The sequence below is a fragment of the Stegodyphus dumicola genome, chromosome 1 (assembly GCF_044657685.1).
Source record: "Stegodyphus dumicola isolate Sdum_Otavi_A_Nest chromosome 1, ASM4465768v1".
Taxonomy (NCBI): Eukaryota; Metazoa; Arthropoda; class Arachnida; order Araneae; family Eresidae; genus Stegodyphus; species Stegodyphus dumicola.
The window spans coordinates 242,440,837-242,455,337 of record NC_140768.1 but is presented as its reverse complement, the minus strand read 5'-3'; the positions used below and the strand labels follow the sequence as shown (position 1 = coordinate 242,455,337).

Genomic DNA, 14,501 nt, shown 5'->3' with positions numbered 1-14,501 from the left:
CCCATTTTTTGTGTTTTATTTTTTAAATTTCTATTTTCAAATAATTTTTATAAATTTTTCGAAAAAATTTTGAATTATAAATAACATTTTTAACATCATTTTAAAGTAGGTGTGTTTTTAAGCATATCTGCAAAAAATTAAGACTTTTTTATTCAAAATTTTCTAAGATATACACAAATTTACATATTTTCGCATTTTGAAATTTGGCATCTTTTTTTTTTTTTTGAGCGATAATAACGCCAAACGTGGTCTATGGATTTTGTTACAGTGAATTGCCAGAGCTATTTTTAACCTTAAATTTTAAGTAAAATTTTAGGGAGAATTAATTATATGACATTTTTTCCCTCAATGATGTGTAATAAATATTTATTAATACTATATGAAAAGCTATTTTTTTTTAAATTATAGATGATATTATTCAAATTTTTAACAATTTTTTTAAAATTTCTCTCTATTTTCCTTTTTAAAAAAATAAGAGTAAATTTTTACCTTCGGCATTTTATCGTCTGCTACTTTACTTCGTTTAAATCGAATTGTCTAAAACTGAGAATTTTCGTTTGATATTTATTTGAATTTTATGACATTAACTTCATAATTTATTTCTAAACAAACTTTTGCTTTTGAAGTGGCTGAAAGAGTGGCTGATACTATCATTCACATTTTTAAAGCACAGTGTATTTTTATAGAAACATAAGATTTAGAATAATCATTTCTATAAAAGTCAAATTATGATATAAACATACAACCCTCTAGAGACTGAATTAATGGAAGTTCAATGGTTATGTAGAAATGATCTGCAGCTACTTAATGGCAGGATAAGTCAGCAGGTTCTGTGAACAAGTTAAGAATAATTATATAAACGACACCCAACATTCTGGATTCAATTAACAACGAGGATACGATGTTTATTAAATGAATTTAAGAAGTTTTAAAACATAAAAAATCAACTCATTTTTTCTACTAAAATGTAATTTTGTGCGTAGCGTATTTTCATTACATCCTTAAAATTCTAATTTAGAATGTAATTGTCAAGAACTGAATCCTAATCATCAGTAATATAATAAGTAATTATTACGGTTATTAATAAATCCTTCTTATAAAGTAATTGCAAATATTTCAAAAAACTTTCTATCTGAATGCAAATATTTTTCTATGCAAATATTTTTAATCTTATATTAATCAAGATTGCACACGATATTATTTATTTACACTTCAATTCTTACCGTCAGCTGTAGTAGAAGTTATAAATCAATTATATTTAATTAAGGATTGGATTGGAGTGGATTATTTAATTATGGCAAAGCACACGAGAGCTATCTGCCTAAAGGGAGGGATGCCTTTGTGGAGGACTTTCTAAGGGAAACTGGCTCATACACATTACACATAGGGAAAACCACGAAAATGCCCATGCAACCAGCCCGTTTACCGGGATTCAAACCCCGGAGTGAACTACCAGTGTTCAGCGACTTTACCGCTTGGCCGTTTGTGGGCCTTTATGAAAGGGAAGGCGATAACTTTATTCAAAATGATTGTCAGAAATATCAAAATATTTCTAAAAGTTGTATGCTTTTTAATATACTTGCAGAATGCCTAAACAAAAAGACCAAGAATAAAGTAGAATGCCTGAAGAAAAAGAGAAGAAAAAATAAATTTTTGCGCAAAATTTAGTATTGGTATTTTTTTTTTTTTAAATTTAAAACCTTTTAATCTTATGATATTTGATTCTTGCGACTTCAGAAATAAAATATTTGTCTCAAATATGAATAACATTTTAAGAAACCAAATGTAGGATAACATTGTGTAAAGCAATGGGCACAATGATAAAACTGTTTAAAGCAGTGTATGCAAGTCATCCTAAGTTAAAATGTCGATTATACATCTCTCTTATTTATATATATCTTTTCTGAACAGAACATTGAAAGGCGTGTTAACTGTGCTTTACTGTATTTTCTCTTTTAATATATGCTAATTTTTAAATGCATCGTAGTCTGGGTTACAAAGTATTCTTCCGAAAGAAACGCAATTCAAATAAATAAAATAAAATTCTGGAAAATTTATATTAATAAATATATTTAAAATGCTCAGCTCGAAGGAATAAATAGAAAATTTTAAAACAATTATCTGAAGAAACAATGCAACACAAACAATTAAAATAAAAGTATAAAATTAGCTAAAATAATAACTATGAAAAAATATATATAAAGAAAACTATTTGATAAAAAATAAACTCTGCACCTTTATTTACGCAGTTCGAATAGGTAAATAGAAATTTTTAAAACAGTTATTCGGGGGGGGGGAAGCAACTTAAACAATTAAAATGAAATTTGAAAAAGAAAAAATTACTTAAAATAATAAGTTATAATTAAAAATATAATATAAAGAATATTATTTGGAAAAAAGGAATGATGGTGTCTTTTTTTCCTCTCACGGGAAAGGAAACTAGGTTGCCATATATTAAGAAGTTCGCCAAGTGAACTATTCTCGGCGCAAACTGGAAAAAATGTGCCAATATAAATTTGTGAATTTCTCCGTAAATTTCGCTCCAAATTTTCCAAATTTTCATATTTAGGCGTAATTTGAGTCGTAGAATCGAAATATGTAAAAAAATTGGTATGTTATTTCAGAAAAAGTCCGATTTTGTGTCAAAATACCTATGTTAGAATAGTGCTATATATAAATCTAATATATATCCTAAGTCGCGCTTTCGAGACATGAAGAACGCAATTTGAATTTTGTCAATCGGCCCAGTAGAGCGGGAGATATAGCACTGTCCCATTTTTTTTTTTTTGAGCAGTGTACATTAATCACGCTATGCACAGCTTAAAATTGAAGTAAAAATTCAATCACTGGGTGCCGCATAAGCTGATGCAAGCAGATAAGGACAGACATATTCGGGCCTGCACTAAACTGCTCGAATATCAATGAAAGGACATAATTCTGGACTGGATCATCACTTGTAATGAAAAGTGAATCTATTTCACAAGCCAGAAAGGGGGTTGGTCTGCACACAGTGAGTTTGTCGGCTGCGTTTGCAAAGTGCACTTTGACTAAGAAAAAGATCATGCTTTGTACCTGGTGAGATTGGCATGCATCTACAAAGAGCATCTCGAAAAAGGTAAAACCCTCGATAGTAAGGTGTACAGTGAGATGCTAGTATGTGCTGATACTGCTATTAAGGAAAAACATTGAACTGAGTTCTGGCATAAAAAGGTAATGCTCCATCAAGATAATGCAAGATTACATGTGTCTGCATTCACTGGATGGACTCGAATTGTATCTTTTGCCACACATAACAAATATAGCCCTGATACCACTCCTTTGGACTTCTACCTTTTTTCACACCTGCAGGTTCTATCTTCCATTCTGCACAGGACGTCCGAAATGAGGTTGATCTTTTTTTGGACTCATGTTCACCAAGTTTCTCGGCCGAAGGCTTTTAAAAACTATCATAGTGTTGGCAGGAAATTATAGATTTGGGTAGTGATTACCACCCACACTAAAGGTACTGCTTTCATGTTTTTTCTATCTTTATTAAAAACGTTTTTTGGCAGAAAACTTTAGTTACAACCAGACATATATATATATATATATATATATATATATATAAATATAGTACAGAATGTTGAAAAATAATGAGTAAAAGAGTACATAAAATAAAAACAGTATTAAATAACTGAATATGGGTTCTGTCTGATTATCTACTCCTCCACTGAAAAATTTCAAATTTGCTGATGATTTGGGGACAATTTGGCAACTTATTGGTGATTTTGGAGAGAAACATTTGTTTGAATATGGTGATATCTATTTAACAATGCCTCCACTGCCACTATTTTTTTTACATTATTTTTTTTCCAGAGCAAACATGAAGGTAATTATGCCAATTGATATTTATGTTTGGGGATAAACCCAGTTTTCCACTGAATTTCACTGACATACATTCTTTACTCGAACAATAGATAAGGGGAACAGCTGTTGTAAATGAGATATGGCTATCATCAAACCAGGTCCCGATCCCCATTCTAACATTTTGCCTGCAACTGCTCACACTGCATTTCCATAAAATTTAATCATTTAAGAAGTACTTCATAAAACGCAAATATCTGCAGTCTCTATCATCTCATTATATTCTCTATGCATCTTTCAAATGCTCCGGAGGTAGAAACCCAAGAAAACACAATGGCACGCTACTGGACTGGGCACGGTACTGGATTGCACCATGTCAAACGGTTGACCTTCCAAAGATGGGCATTGGCTAAAGAAGAGGCAGCATCCTCTATCGTTGGGTTAAATGCCATATATATGAAGAAATGTAGTTTTTTCTTATTCATCGGATGGCATCATTACCATTCCAATTCATTATGACAAAATAACTGTACTCAGCAAAAAGAAATATTAATCAGAAAAATTACCATTTAATTTCAAAAGTGCAAGCCCATATACACTCAAACACATGTACTATGTACATACCCTGGTTTGCACATAAATAATTTTTGCTACAGTAGTTTGCCACATAAATATTTTTAGGTGACATAGTACTCATCACTATATTTTCATAACACTTTGAAGGGGTGGGTAATTAGGAGTGCTTCAATATGTAAGAAACACACACAATATACATATATAATTTTAAAATGTAATAGGTTTCTTTATACAATTTTACCATCTTCCTGGGATGATTTAATCTACTAAATTATTAATTTAAGTTTTTGATATATATATATATACACACACACAGGGTGATTATAATTAAAGTTTCAAAACACTGAAAAAAAAAAAAAAAAAAAAAAAAAAAAAACACTGATCAGAATGATGTCAAGTCTGAAGGCAATATTATCAAAGAAAGAGAAAATGTATGACAGGGAAAAAAAGATATAGTTTAAAATTTTAGCAATAGATGGTGCTGTAAGCATCATAACTTAAAAGTGTTTAACTGCATATGACAAATGAATTGTAAAACAATGGCTAACGAGTAAGTTACACGTTAAACCAACTGTACTGTTCAGTGTGCATTACTGTACAGGTGTGATACTATTAGTTATATAAGCCCATCCACCATGGCAAGGTCGTATCACACGGGATGGGAAAAATCGTTTTTTAAAAGTCTTGAGGAAAAAAAAAAAAAAAACGTGTAAAAAGCATCAATCAAATAGGTTGTTAATTTTCGTGAGACTTGCACAAAACATATTATATATCCTGTCCACCCTTTTCCACAACAAGTTGAAATCGAGAAACAGCAAGTTCCACAACTGATCTCCCGAATCACGTTCAGAATGTGTTGCACAGTGTGTTTCAATTTAGATCAGTTTACAATCAGAGCAATGAACACAACATCCCACGGATTAAGATAGGTCATCGGGACAACCAAGCTGTAGGGAAATTACGGCTGATAATTCTAGCATTTCTGAAATGCTGCTTCACTGGATTTGTAATGTACGGAGAAGCAACATCTTGTAAAAAAATTATCCCATCAACACATCCTCGCTGTTGAAGAGCTGGTTGTTGGTGTGGTTGTGCCAAAGATCCTCATAGCACTTACCAGAGATGGTACAGTGAACAGGACCGAAAGCACCTGTCTCCTAAAAAAAAAATAGTTCCCCCTTTTTCGATAATATTCTGTTCAAATTTGATGTCATTCTGATCAGTTCTTTCTTTTACAGCATTTTGAAACTTTAATTATAATCACTCTATATACGTATAAAACAAAAATTAAAATGACTGAAGCTAAACTTATGAATTCTATTCCAAAAAAATTTTTTTTCCTACATACAAGTTTCATTTATGTTCAAATTTTTCAGCTTAATTAAAAGGCAGTAAATACAAAATACATACTTTACATCACAGACACTAATTTTTTATCATACTATCATGCAGGCATATATGCTTCATATTATAATTATTTATTCATTTATTAATATTAATTTATTGTTTGTGGTTACAGCAATACATTTGTTTTTAGTCAGTACTTTACTCATACTTTACCAATAATTTGTGATCAGACTGATATTAACGATCACATTAGTTTGCATTATGAAAAGAAGGCATATATTCTTTCCACACTGTAAACCAATCAGTTTATTTAGAAGTATATAATGTTAAAAATTTAACTGCCAAATCCGTATAACCAGGCAGTTAAAAAAATGAAAGCATTTGACTATAAAGCAACACTTTATGATTTTCCAAAACTTCAAAATGCTGTCATATATTGTCAGAAAGTTTGTGCTTAGTTACTGAAAACTTCATGTTTAATCTATCAGTAGGAATTTAGCAGTTAATTTTAACTGAATCATTCAGTTTAAATGCACAGAATCAGCTATTTTCCTCCATACCAGTGTGAGGTTTAATGCTTGAATATTTGCTGTATTAGAATATTATATGTTAATACAAACACAAAAAATGAAGGAAAAAAAACTATGAAGGAAAAGTATTGTCACCAAAATGTATTCCTCCAGCTTTAGTAGTGGAACAACTGGTTTCACATCTGAAGCTGGCAGTCGAAGAACACTAATATGACAGTTTCCCGAATTTAATATTCCCATGCTTTAATTTACAGATCTTGCATTAATGTCACAGTTACCTCATTTAGTAATATCTGCCAAGGTAACACGAATTTAGCATGTAAAATATTTGCGTAATATAAAACTTAAAATAAACTTGTATAGAATCTATTAACATGCAAACATTTGACAGATTTGAAACTCAAAAAATATACCTGTAAAGAATCTCAGAGCAGATTTAAATAATATTTTAATAAGTTAATATGATTAGAAATCTTCAAATAAAATTTCCTTGAAATATCAACTTTTCTAATAAAACATGACATTTAAATTACTAAATACATTTTTGTAAATATGATGTTGAATCAGAACAAATAAAACAAAATAGTAATCTACTAACAGTTATGGTTTATTTACAAACACACATGTACACACACATATATATATAAGATAAAATTTTAAATTAAATTTGTAACAGTTCCTTAAGTCTCTTTTTGAATTCGGTTACTTCACTTTTCTATTCTAAAAACATTGAATGCTTTACAACTCCTTAAAAGAAAAGTAAAATGAAAGAAAAAATCTCGTCTGTATTGCTATGCCTTGTAATGAAACTAAATGCAATAAATAATTCTTCAGATGTCAATTTAAAATTATTATATTTTAGCATTTGTTATCAGATTTAAAAAAACAAAAACAAAAACATAGAATGTCTGCACACAGAGATACGAAAATTTATATATGTCCCATTTTTATAAATTTTCTATTTATACTCACTTCCACTACACAGGAATATTTCCTTCGGAGATGATTCAGAATGTAAATTTGGCATGTGGGGGTTTTAGTATTTTATTTTGTATTTGATTTACTACCTAATTACTTTTCAGATTTGCACATAACAGTTTTCCTGTTAAATAAATATATTCATTCATTATCCTTTTTCTTGGTAATAATTATTCCCTGCCTTTTTTCCCCCTGACAGTCATAGGTGCAATTTTATTAAGTGCTTGCTACAATGAATATTTTTAATTGAATTTTAAATTATATAAATTATTTTGTAAAAATCAGTTCAGAAGGATAAAAAATACCAACCAGCTGGATATCCAACAAAAATTACAACCTGTGTGAAGAAAAAACAAAATTAATAACAGATTTCAATTTTTACATAAAGATTAAGTGAAACCCTTAATATTATATAATAGGTACAATAAAATTGCACCAGTTGGAACTTAAAAATTAAGCAAAATTAAATATTAGAACAGTGCTGATTTTAATGGGAGGCTTATTTTTTGGTGAGCATGTCAGATATGGGTTTGCTTCTCCAAAGAGCAGAAATAATCAGTTGTTGTTACATAGATTATTTCTCCTCCTTAAAGAAGAAAAACCTGAGACAGATTTGATTTCAAAATGTCCACAACTTTTCTCTAAAATTACTGTCAATCTAAAGATGAATTTCACAGATTTTTGATGAAATAAAAATGCATTTACTAGACATTTAAGCAAATCTCAACCACATAATAAAACTAATTTTAGAAGGGGAAAAATGTTATGCATTTTGTGAGTTTATCAAATATACATTCAGCATATTCAAAGAGCAAAAATATTAAGTTTTTGCGGCATAGAATACTTTTCCCCTTACAGTAGAAAAATCTGAGTTAGATTTGCTTACAAAATACACACAACTTTAGTCTAAAATCACAATCTGTCAGAAGAATTTTAGAAATTCTTTAAATCTTTAACATTAATAATTACTTTTAATATGATAATGCACATAAATAGCAATTAAGTTTTCCCAATTTTTTTATTTCCACAACATAAAAAAAATTTTGAACTATTCACTAATTAATATCTTGAGATGCAAGATTTAAATTTTGTTTTTATATTGCAATAGATGGCATGAGTCATTCTTGAAAGGGAGCACCTGCTCTAGGTCCCATGATTCACCAAAAGATAAACATTGTTTTCCTTTTTGCAGATAGATCATATGACCAAACAAACTTTAATTAGGACTTGAACTATGCATGCAAGCAATGTAGCTTACAAAATCTTTCACGTTTATTCTTGTGTGTGAGTTACTTCACTAATAAATTGGTGTTCGTCAAACTTTTTTGCCTTAATTTTTAGCCCCAAGATATTTTAATTGTACTGAGAAGAAAAATATCTGTTATATATATTATTTTATAATAACTGCATAACATATAAAAAAATTCTTTTTCTAAAGGCAAATTAATAAATAAGTTATTTTTCTCTATATTCTACACCAGTGGTTTGCAGGCCCCTGGAGGCTGCAAACCTATCTTTAGGCAACTACCGACCATAATCACAATTTTACCACGATAAAAATTTTTTTCTCTATTCCTAATGTAAAAAAAAATTATAATCACGCTGCAGCAGTGTTGCATTTGTGATGCCCTTCATCACTGTCTCATTTCTGCACTTTTATCTACGTGACAGATTAAGATGAGAATTCCTGCTTTACACAAGCCCTGTTTGCTTCTGGTGTTGCTGCATGTCTGAACAAATGATGAATCATCCATCTGGCCACAGGTCAGTGGTCATCAGTTGAATCAAAATAAGTTGATGAAAATTTGCAACAGCAGCTACTAAAATGCACTGTTTCTGACAAATTTTAAAATAATACTTTAATTATTTTGTGGTGTGCTTGTTGACATCAATAACATGCTAGGGTCATTGAAGAGATAGAAAACCTACCACTTTAAAAAAAATGAATGGAAGGAAGAGCTGTCATTATAAACATTGGCAAATGATCAGTTTGTTTACTGCTCAATGCTTCAGTTGCAGTATCAAAGAGATCGAATATTGAACATCATCAGAAAATCATTTATAAGGATTTCAACTGTAAATACCCATTCAAGACTTGCTTTATGTAGTTGATTCATTGACATCTTCTCTAAGACCTCAACAAAGCAGTCTTTTTACCCTAAAAAATGAAGCAAAGAAACACACAGAAACATCCTTCAAAGTTACATTCTTGCATCACATTAAAGAATGCTTATTCAGATGGTGTCATGGTGAAGGAAATTATATTGGCAATGTCAGATTCTTTATTTCATGAATTTAAAAACAAAAGTGAAACAACATCAGATATAAAAGATGTGCCTCTGTTATGAAACACAGTGATGTGACGAGTGGATGATATGGGGAATGAATCTACATAAAAATGAGATCTTATTTGGAAAAATATACATATTTTCCCTTGCAGTTTGTTGAATCCACTGATGTTACTGACTCACAATAAATTTGATGTTCATGTTAATTGTGTTGCCTGATTTCTCTGTCAAAGAAGCATTACTGTCTATGCTGACTTTGGCAAAACACATTCAAGGGCAATACACGCATTATGGCACAGTTAAAACTATATTAATGAAAACGGAAAAAAAAAAAAAAAAAAAACCTCATTGCAATCCCTACTGATGGTGTGTTAGGTATGAAAGAGATGGATAGTGCATTTATTGGGCTTTGTTAACAGGATGTCATGTTTTCCAAATTCAATTCATATCTCTTTGTTACTAGTCAGGAAAAATCTATCCTCTAAAAAGCTCTACTGAATCACCTAATAACAGTTACTGCTTATTTATCCAAGGATAACTCTTGAGTCCACAACTTTTTTCAAGCTTTGCTTGATGAGCTAGATAGCAGAAATGATGTGCTCTCAATATCTTCTTTTGTAGCTTAAATTGATTTGTGAAAGAACAACTTATTGGAGAAAGACTATCAACATTTCCTATCATTTACCCTCCTTCTAGACCCAGAATTTATTCTGAAATATGATCCATCTAAGCATCCTGAAAATTTTTCTTTTACTTAGAATTTAAAAGAAGATTCCAAGACATGTTTTCTACAGAGCCCATTTTATAGATCATGAAAAATCCTTTCTTGGAATTAGACATACCAGTAGTAACTTTGTCAATGGAAAAAAATTGTTTTATTAACAAAACAAAGACTGAATTAGAGAGATTACTACTCTTCTTACGGATATAACTGTCAAAAGCACTGAAAATGAAAATGGTGAAGTTTTTAAACTAATGGACCTTATTAAACACAAAAACATAGTTCTGTGAACAGGCTTCTTCAAAACTTAAAACAATAAATAGCAAGTACAAAGATATGCTGACTCCACAATATGTGAAAAACAATATGGTGCTCACATGCTGTGCATCAGAATTTATACCAAATTGTAATAAGTTGTCAGTGAATATTATTAATCAAATCTCAATTAATTAATTTGCAATAAAATAGCTTGAACTTGCACTAAATTTGCATTTTGTTAGTGGATTTTCTTCAATTTTTTTTAGATTCATATTAATTTTCCTTATTATTTGGAAACACAAAATCATTCAGTAAAATCACATATTTTCATGAACTCATTATTTTCCAAACATGAAACACCAGATGTCCATGAGGCATGGTAGACATCTGAAAGTAGCCCTTAATTTGCTGGGTACCACAGTTCTACAACTTAACATAAAAAAAGCAAAAGTTTTACCTAAATTATTATTATTATTATTATTGAAAATTAAATACAAGCAATAAATACCTCAGAAGTAGATGATACAATTGTATCAGCTGTTAATTCTTTCCGTGGTGGAGGCTGATACTTTACTGCTAAGGGTGAAGCTGCTAATTTCCTCTGGAATAACAATATATGCATTGAATACTTGCAAAATTAATTTACTCAGCAATTTAAAAAGTTACTAATGCAACACTTGACCAGATTTGAAGGAAAAATGAAGAATTTACTTAAAGAACTCTCAAACTGGGAAAAAAAAAAAAAAAAAAAAAAAAAAAAAATCACTTCATCATTTTCTTATTTCTCAAGATAGCTGAATTTGAGAAGGTAAAAAATGATTAAAGAACCACAGAACCAAAAATATTTGTGATAATAAACAAACATTGAATTAAAAAAAAAAAAAAAAAAAGTTTACGAAATTTAGACAGATATTAGATTTAGAGTTTCTTTGATACTATGTTAATGAGCTGCCAGTTGCCTGCTTGTATTGGTCATGAATAGCTACCCAGTGTTTAATGTGCAAAATGTCACAAATGCGCACAATGCCAAATTTGTGCAATTTTCGGATTTTTTTTAAAGCGAAAACTGATCACTGTATACATGTGAAATCTGACATTGTGCAATATTAAACAAATATCATAAAATAAAAAGTTAAAATCCAGACATCCAATATCTGAAATGATCTAAAACCAGACTTCTAGTCACTATCCTCTCCTCCGATATTTTTTTTAAAGCTCAAAAGGGGCTATTAATCTCGAAATAGGATTTTGTATGGTTCATTATAAACAGTCTATTACTTTTCAAATTGTTGCCATCAAATATTATTGCCTTGCATTATTATTTTTGAAGAAATTAAATAATGAAGAAACTGCATGTATATATGTATGTTCCTTGATTGTGAAAAAACAACATTACCCAGAGCCATAAAATTTTGAATACTGTATCCTCAACTGAAATATGTGTACTCCGAAGCCTAAATTTGAATTTTATTTTTTTGCAAAAGTTTATTGAATTTTTGATTTAACATACTCAACTATTTGAAGGCAAGCAGTAAGTTTTTATCTCCAGCGTAAGAGAAATGTAACATGTTTCAATTTTAATTAACAAACTCAGCTCCATGAAAGCAATGTGTTACCATGGCCAGAAATAAAATATTTTTATCTTCTCTGGGCCAGCATGTTGCCATTCAGTTTAAAGCTTAAGATACTATCAAATTTAATCTGGAAGGTTACTGAGTAATAAATTAAGCAATAAATATAGTTCTTAAGACATGTATACACATGAAATCTGACATTGTGCAATATTAAACAAATATCATAAAATAAAAAGTTAAAATCCAGACATCCAATATCTGAAATGATCTAAAACCAGACTTCTAGTCACTATCCTCTCCTCCGATATTTTTTTTAAAGCTCAAAAGGGGCTATTAATCTCGAAATAGGATTTTGTATGGTTCATTATAAACAGTCTATTACTTTTCAAATTGTTGCCACCAAATATTATTGCCTTGCATTATTATTTTTGAAGAAATTAAATAATGAAGAAACTGCATGTATATATGTATGTTCCTTGATTGTGAAAAAACAACATTACCCAGAGCCATAAAATTTTGAATACTGTATCCTCAACTGAAATATGTGTACTCCGAAGCCTAAATTTGAATTTTATTTTTTGCAAAAGTTTACTGAATTTTTGATTTAACATACTCAACTATTTGAAGGCAAGCAGTAAGTTTTTATCTCCAGCGTAAGAGAAATGTAACATGTTTCAATTTTAATTAACAAACTCAGCTCCATGAAAGCAATGTGTTACCATGGCCAGAAATAAAATATTTTTATCTTCTCTGGGCCAGCATGTTGCCATTCAGTTTAAAGCTTAAGATACTATCAAATTTAATCTGGAAGGTTACTGAGTAATAAATTAAGCAATAAATATAGTTCTTAAGACTATTTTTTCTACCTTTTAATGTGATTGATTTAAATACACATTTATTAAAATCATGAGATGTCTAATTAGAAATACTCAATATTTTTATAAAATTACACTAGATGGACTCATTAAAATCATTATACACTTTTGCTTTTTAATGATAACTATTTTAGGTGGTTGGTCACACCAGCAGCAAGTTTTTAAAGAAATAATATAGTGGATATAAAAAATATGTATGGCAACCTCTAACACACTACCATATGCAGTTTTTAGATATTTTGTGACTTTGCTGTTGAATTGATTGGTACATGGCATTAAATAAACTAAGTTAAGACACTGATATGACAAAGTGAAGACAAAAAACAAAAATAAAAATGCATGCCAACCCTTAACACTGCATCAGGAATTCTAAACATATGCTACTATGCAGTTAAAAATTTTGTCATTTTTCTGTTGAACTACATGCGCCATAACAGTGAATAAAACAATGCTTAATAATAGGGCTAAAGAGAGGGGAAAAAAAAGGTTTGTGAGTGGAGCAGACAGGTAGAATGCGAGCTCAGCGAAAGCATAAAAAATCTTAACAAACCCTTTTGGACAATCATCAAAATCTGAAATTTTTCATTTTTTATTTTTATTTTATTTATTTATGTTTTACCACTGTGCATTGGATATTTTTCCACCGCTTTAATCCCCACATAATTATCAAAGTAGAAATTTAACAGAAATTTTTCCCCATAGGAAAAAAAAAAAAAAGTTTTTATAAATGATATACATAGGCCAAAAAATTATATTTAGTGTTCTTTGAATTGAGAATAACTGATTTGTTATTCAGATAGGGCGATGACCTGTGGCATAGCTGGAGTGTTTGCACCGGGTGGCAGAATTTAGAGGAGGCAAAATTTTTAGAATTTTGAGAGGTGCTGAGCAACAAAACTAAGGGATAACTAAATCTTTTGAATTTAGGGAAGGCACTGGGATGCAAAATTTATTGAATTTAGGGATGTGCTATTTGAATAAGGAAATTATGATAGAACAATCTTTTCGGAACCATTATTTAGTTCCTGCAGTCTGTTTAATAACTAATTTATATTAAAATAACAGAATTTATGTAAGAGTAATAAAGTTAGTTTGAATGAGAAGCTATATTTTAGATATCAAAATCTGCTGAAAAATACGTCTAAGCATTGCAAATAAAATATAGTTTTAAAAATAACATTATAATGTATATTTATATACTTACAGGATCAAATACTGGCATGTTGTATGGAGCAGGCTGTTGACCCAGAAAAAACTCCTCAGGAGTATAAAATTTTATTCCAATATTTAATGCAAACTACAAATAAAGAATGTTACTGAGAAGGAGAAACACACTTACAATTAAAATATTAGGACCTTTTCTGTTATTCAACAATACACGTTAAACAATTTTCTCTATGAAAATATATGCACCAAGATAGTATTTTCAGTGAGTAAATACATTGTCATCATACTGTTATTTTCGATATGGTAAAATGTTTTTAAACATAAGAAATAAAACTCTTAGGTTA

At 29.8% G+C, this 14,501-nt stretch overlaps 1 protein-coding gene across 2 annotated transcripts in view; it reads right to left on the bottom strand.

Moving 5' to 3' along the window:
• The window catches only part of PNKP (Polynucleotide kinase 3'-phosphatase), a 97,296-nt gene that overhangs the window by 18,162 nt on the left and 64,633 nt on the right, over window positions 1–14,501 (bottom strand). For both annotated transcript variants that reach the window (XM_085826873.1, XM_085826869.1), the window contains exons 8-10: window positions 14,195–14,287; window positions 11,050–11,142; window positions 7,584–7,611 (exon numbers count right to left, since the gene is read on the bottom strand). In XM_085826873.1, coding sequence (XP_085682999.1) covers window positions 7,584–7,611; window positions 11,050–11,142; window positions 14,195–14,287 — 214 coding nt within the window. The remainder of the gene's footprint in view (window positions 1–7,583; window positions 7,612–11,049; window positions 11,143–14,194; window positions 14,288–14,501) is intronic.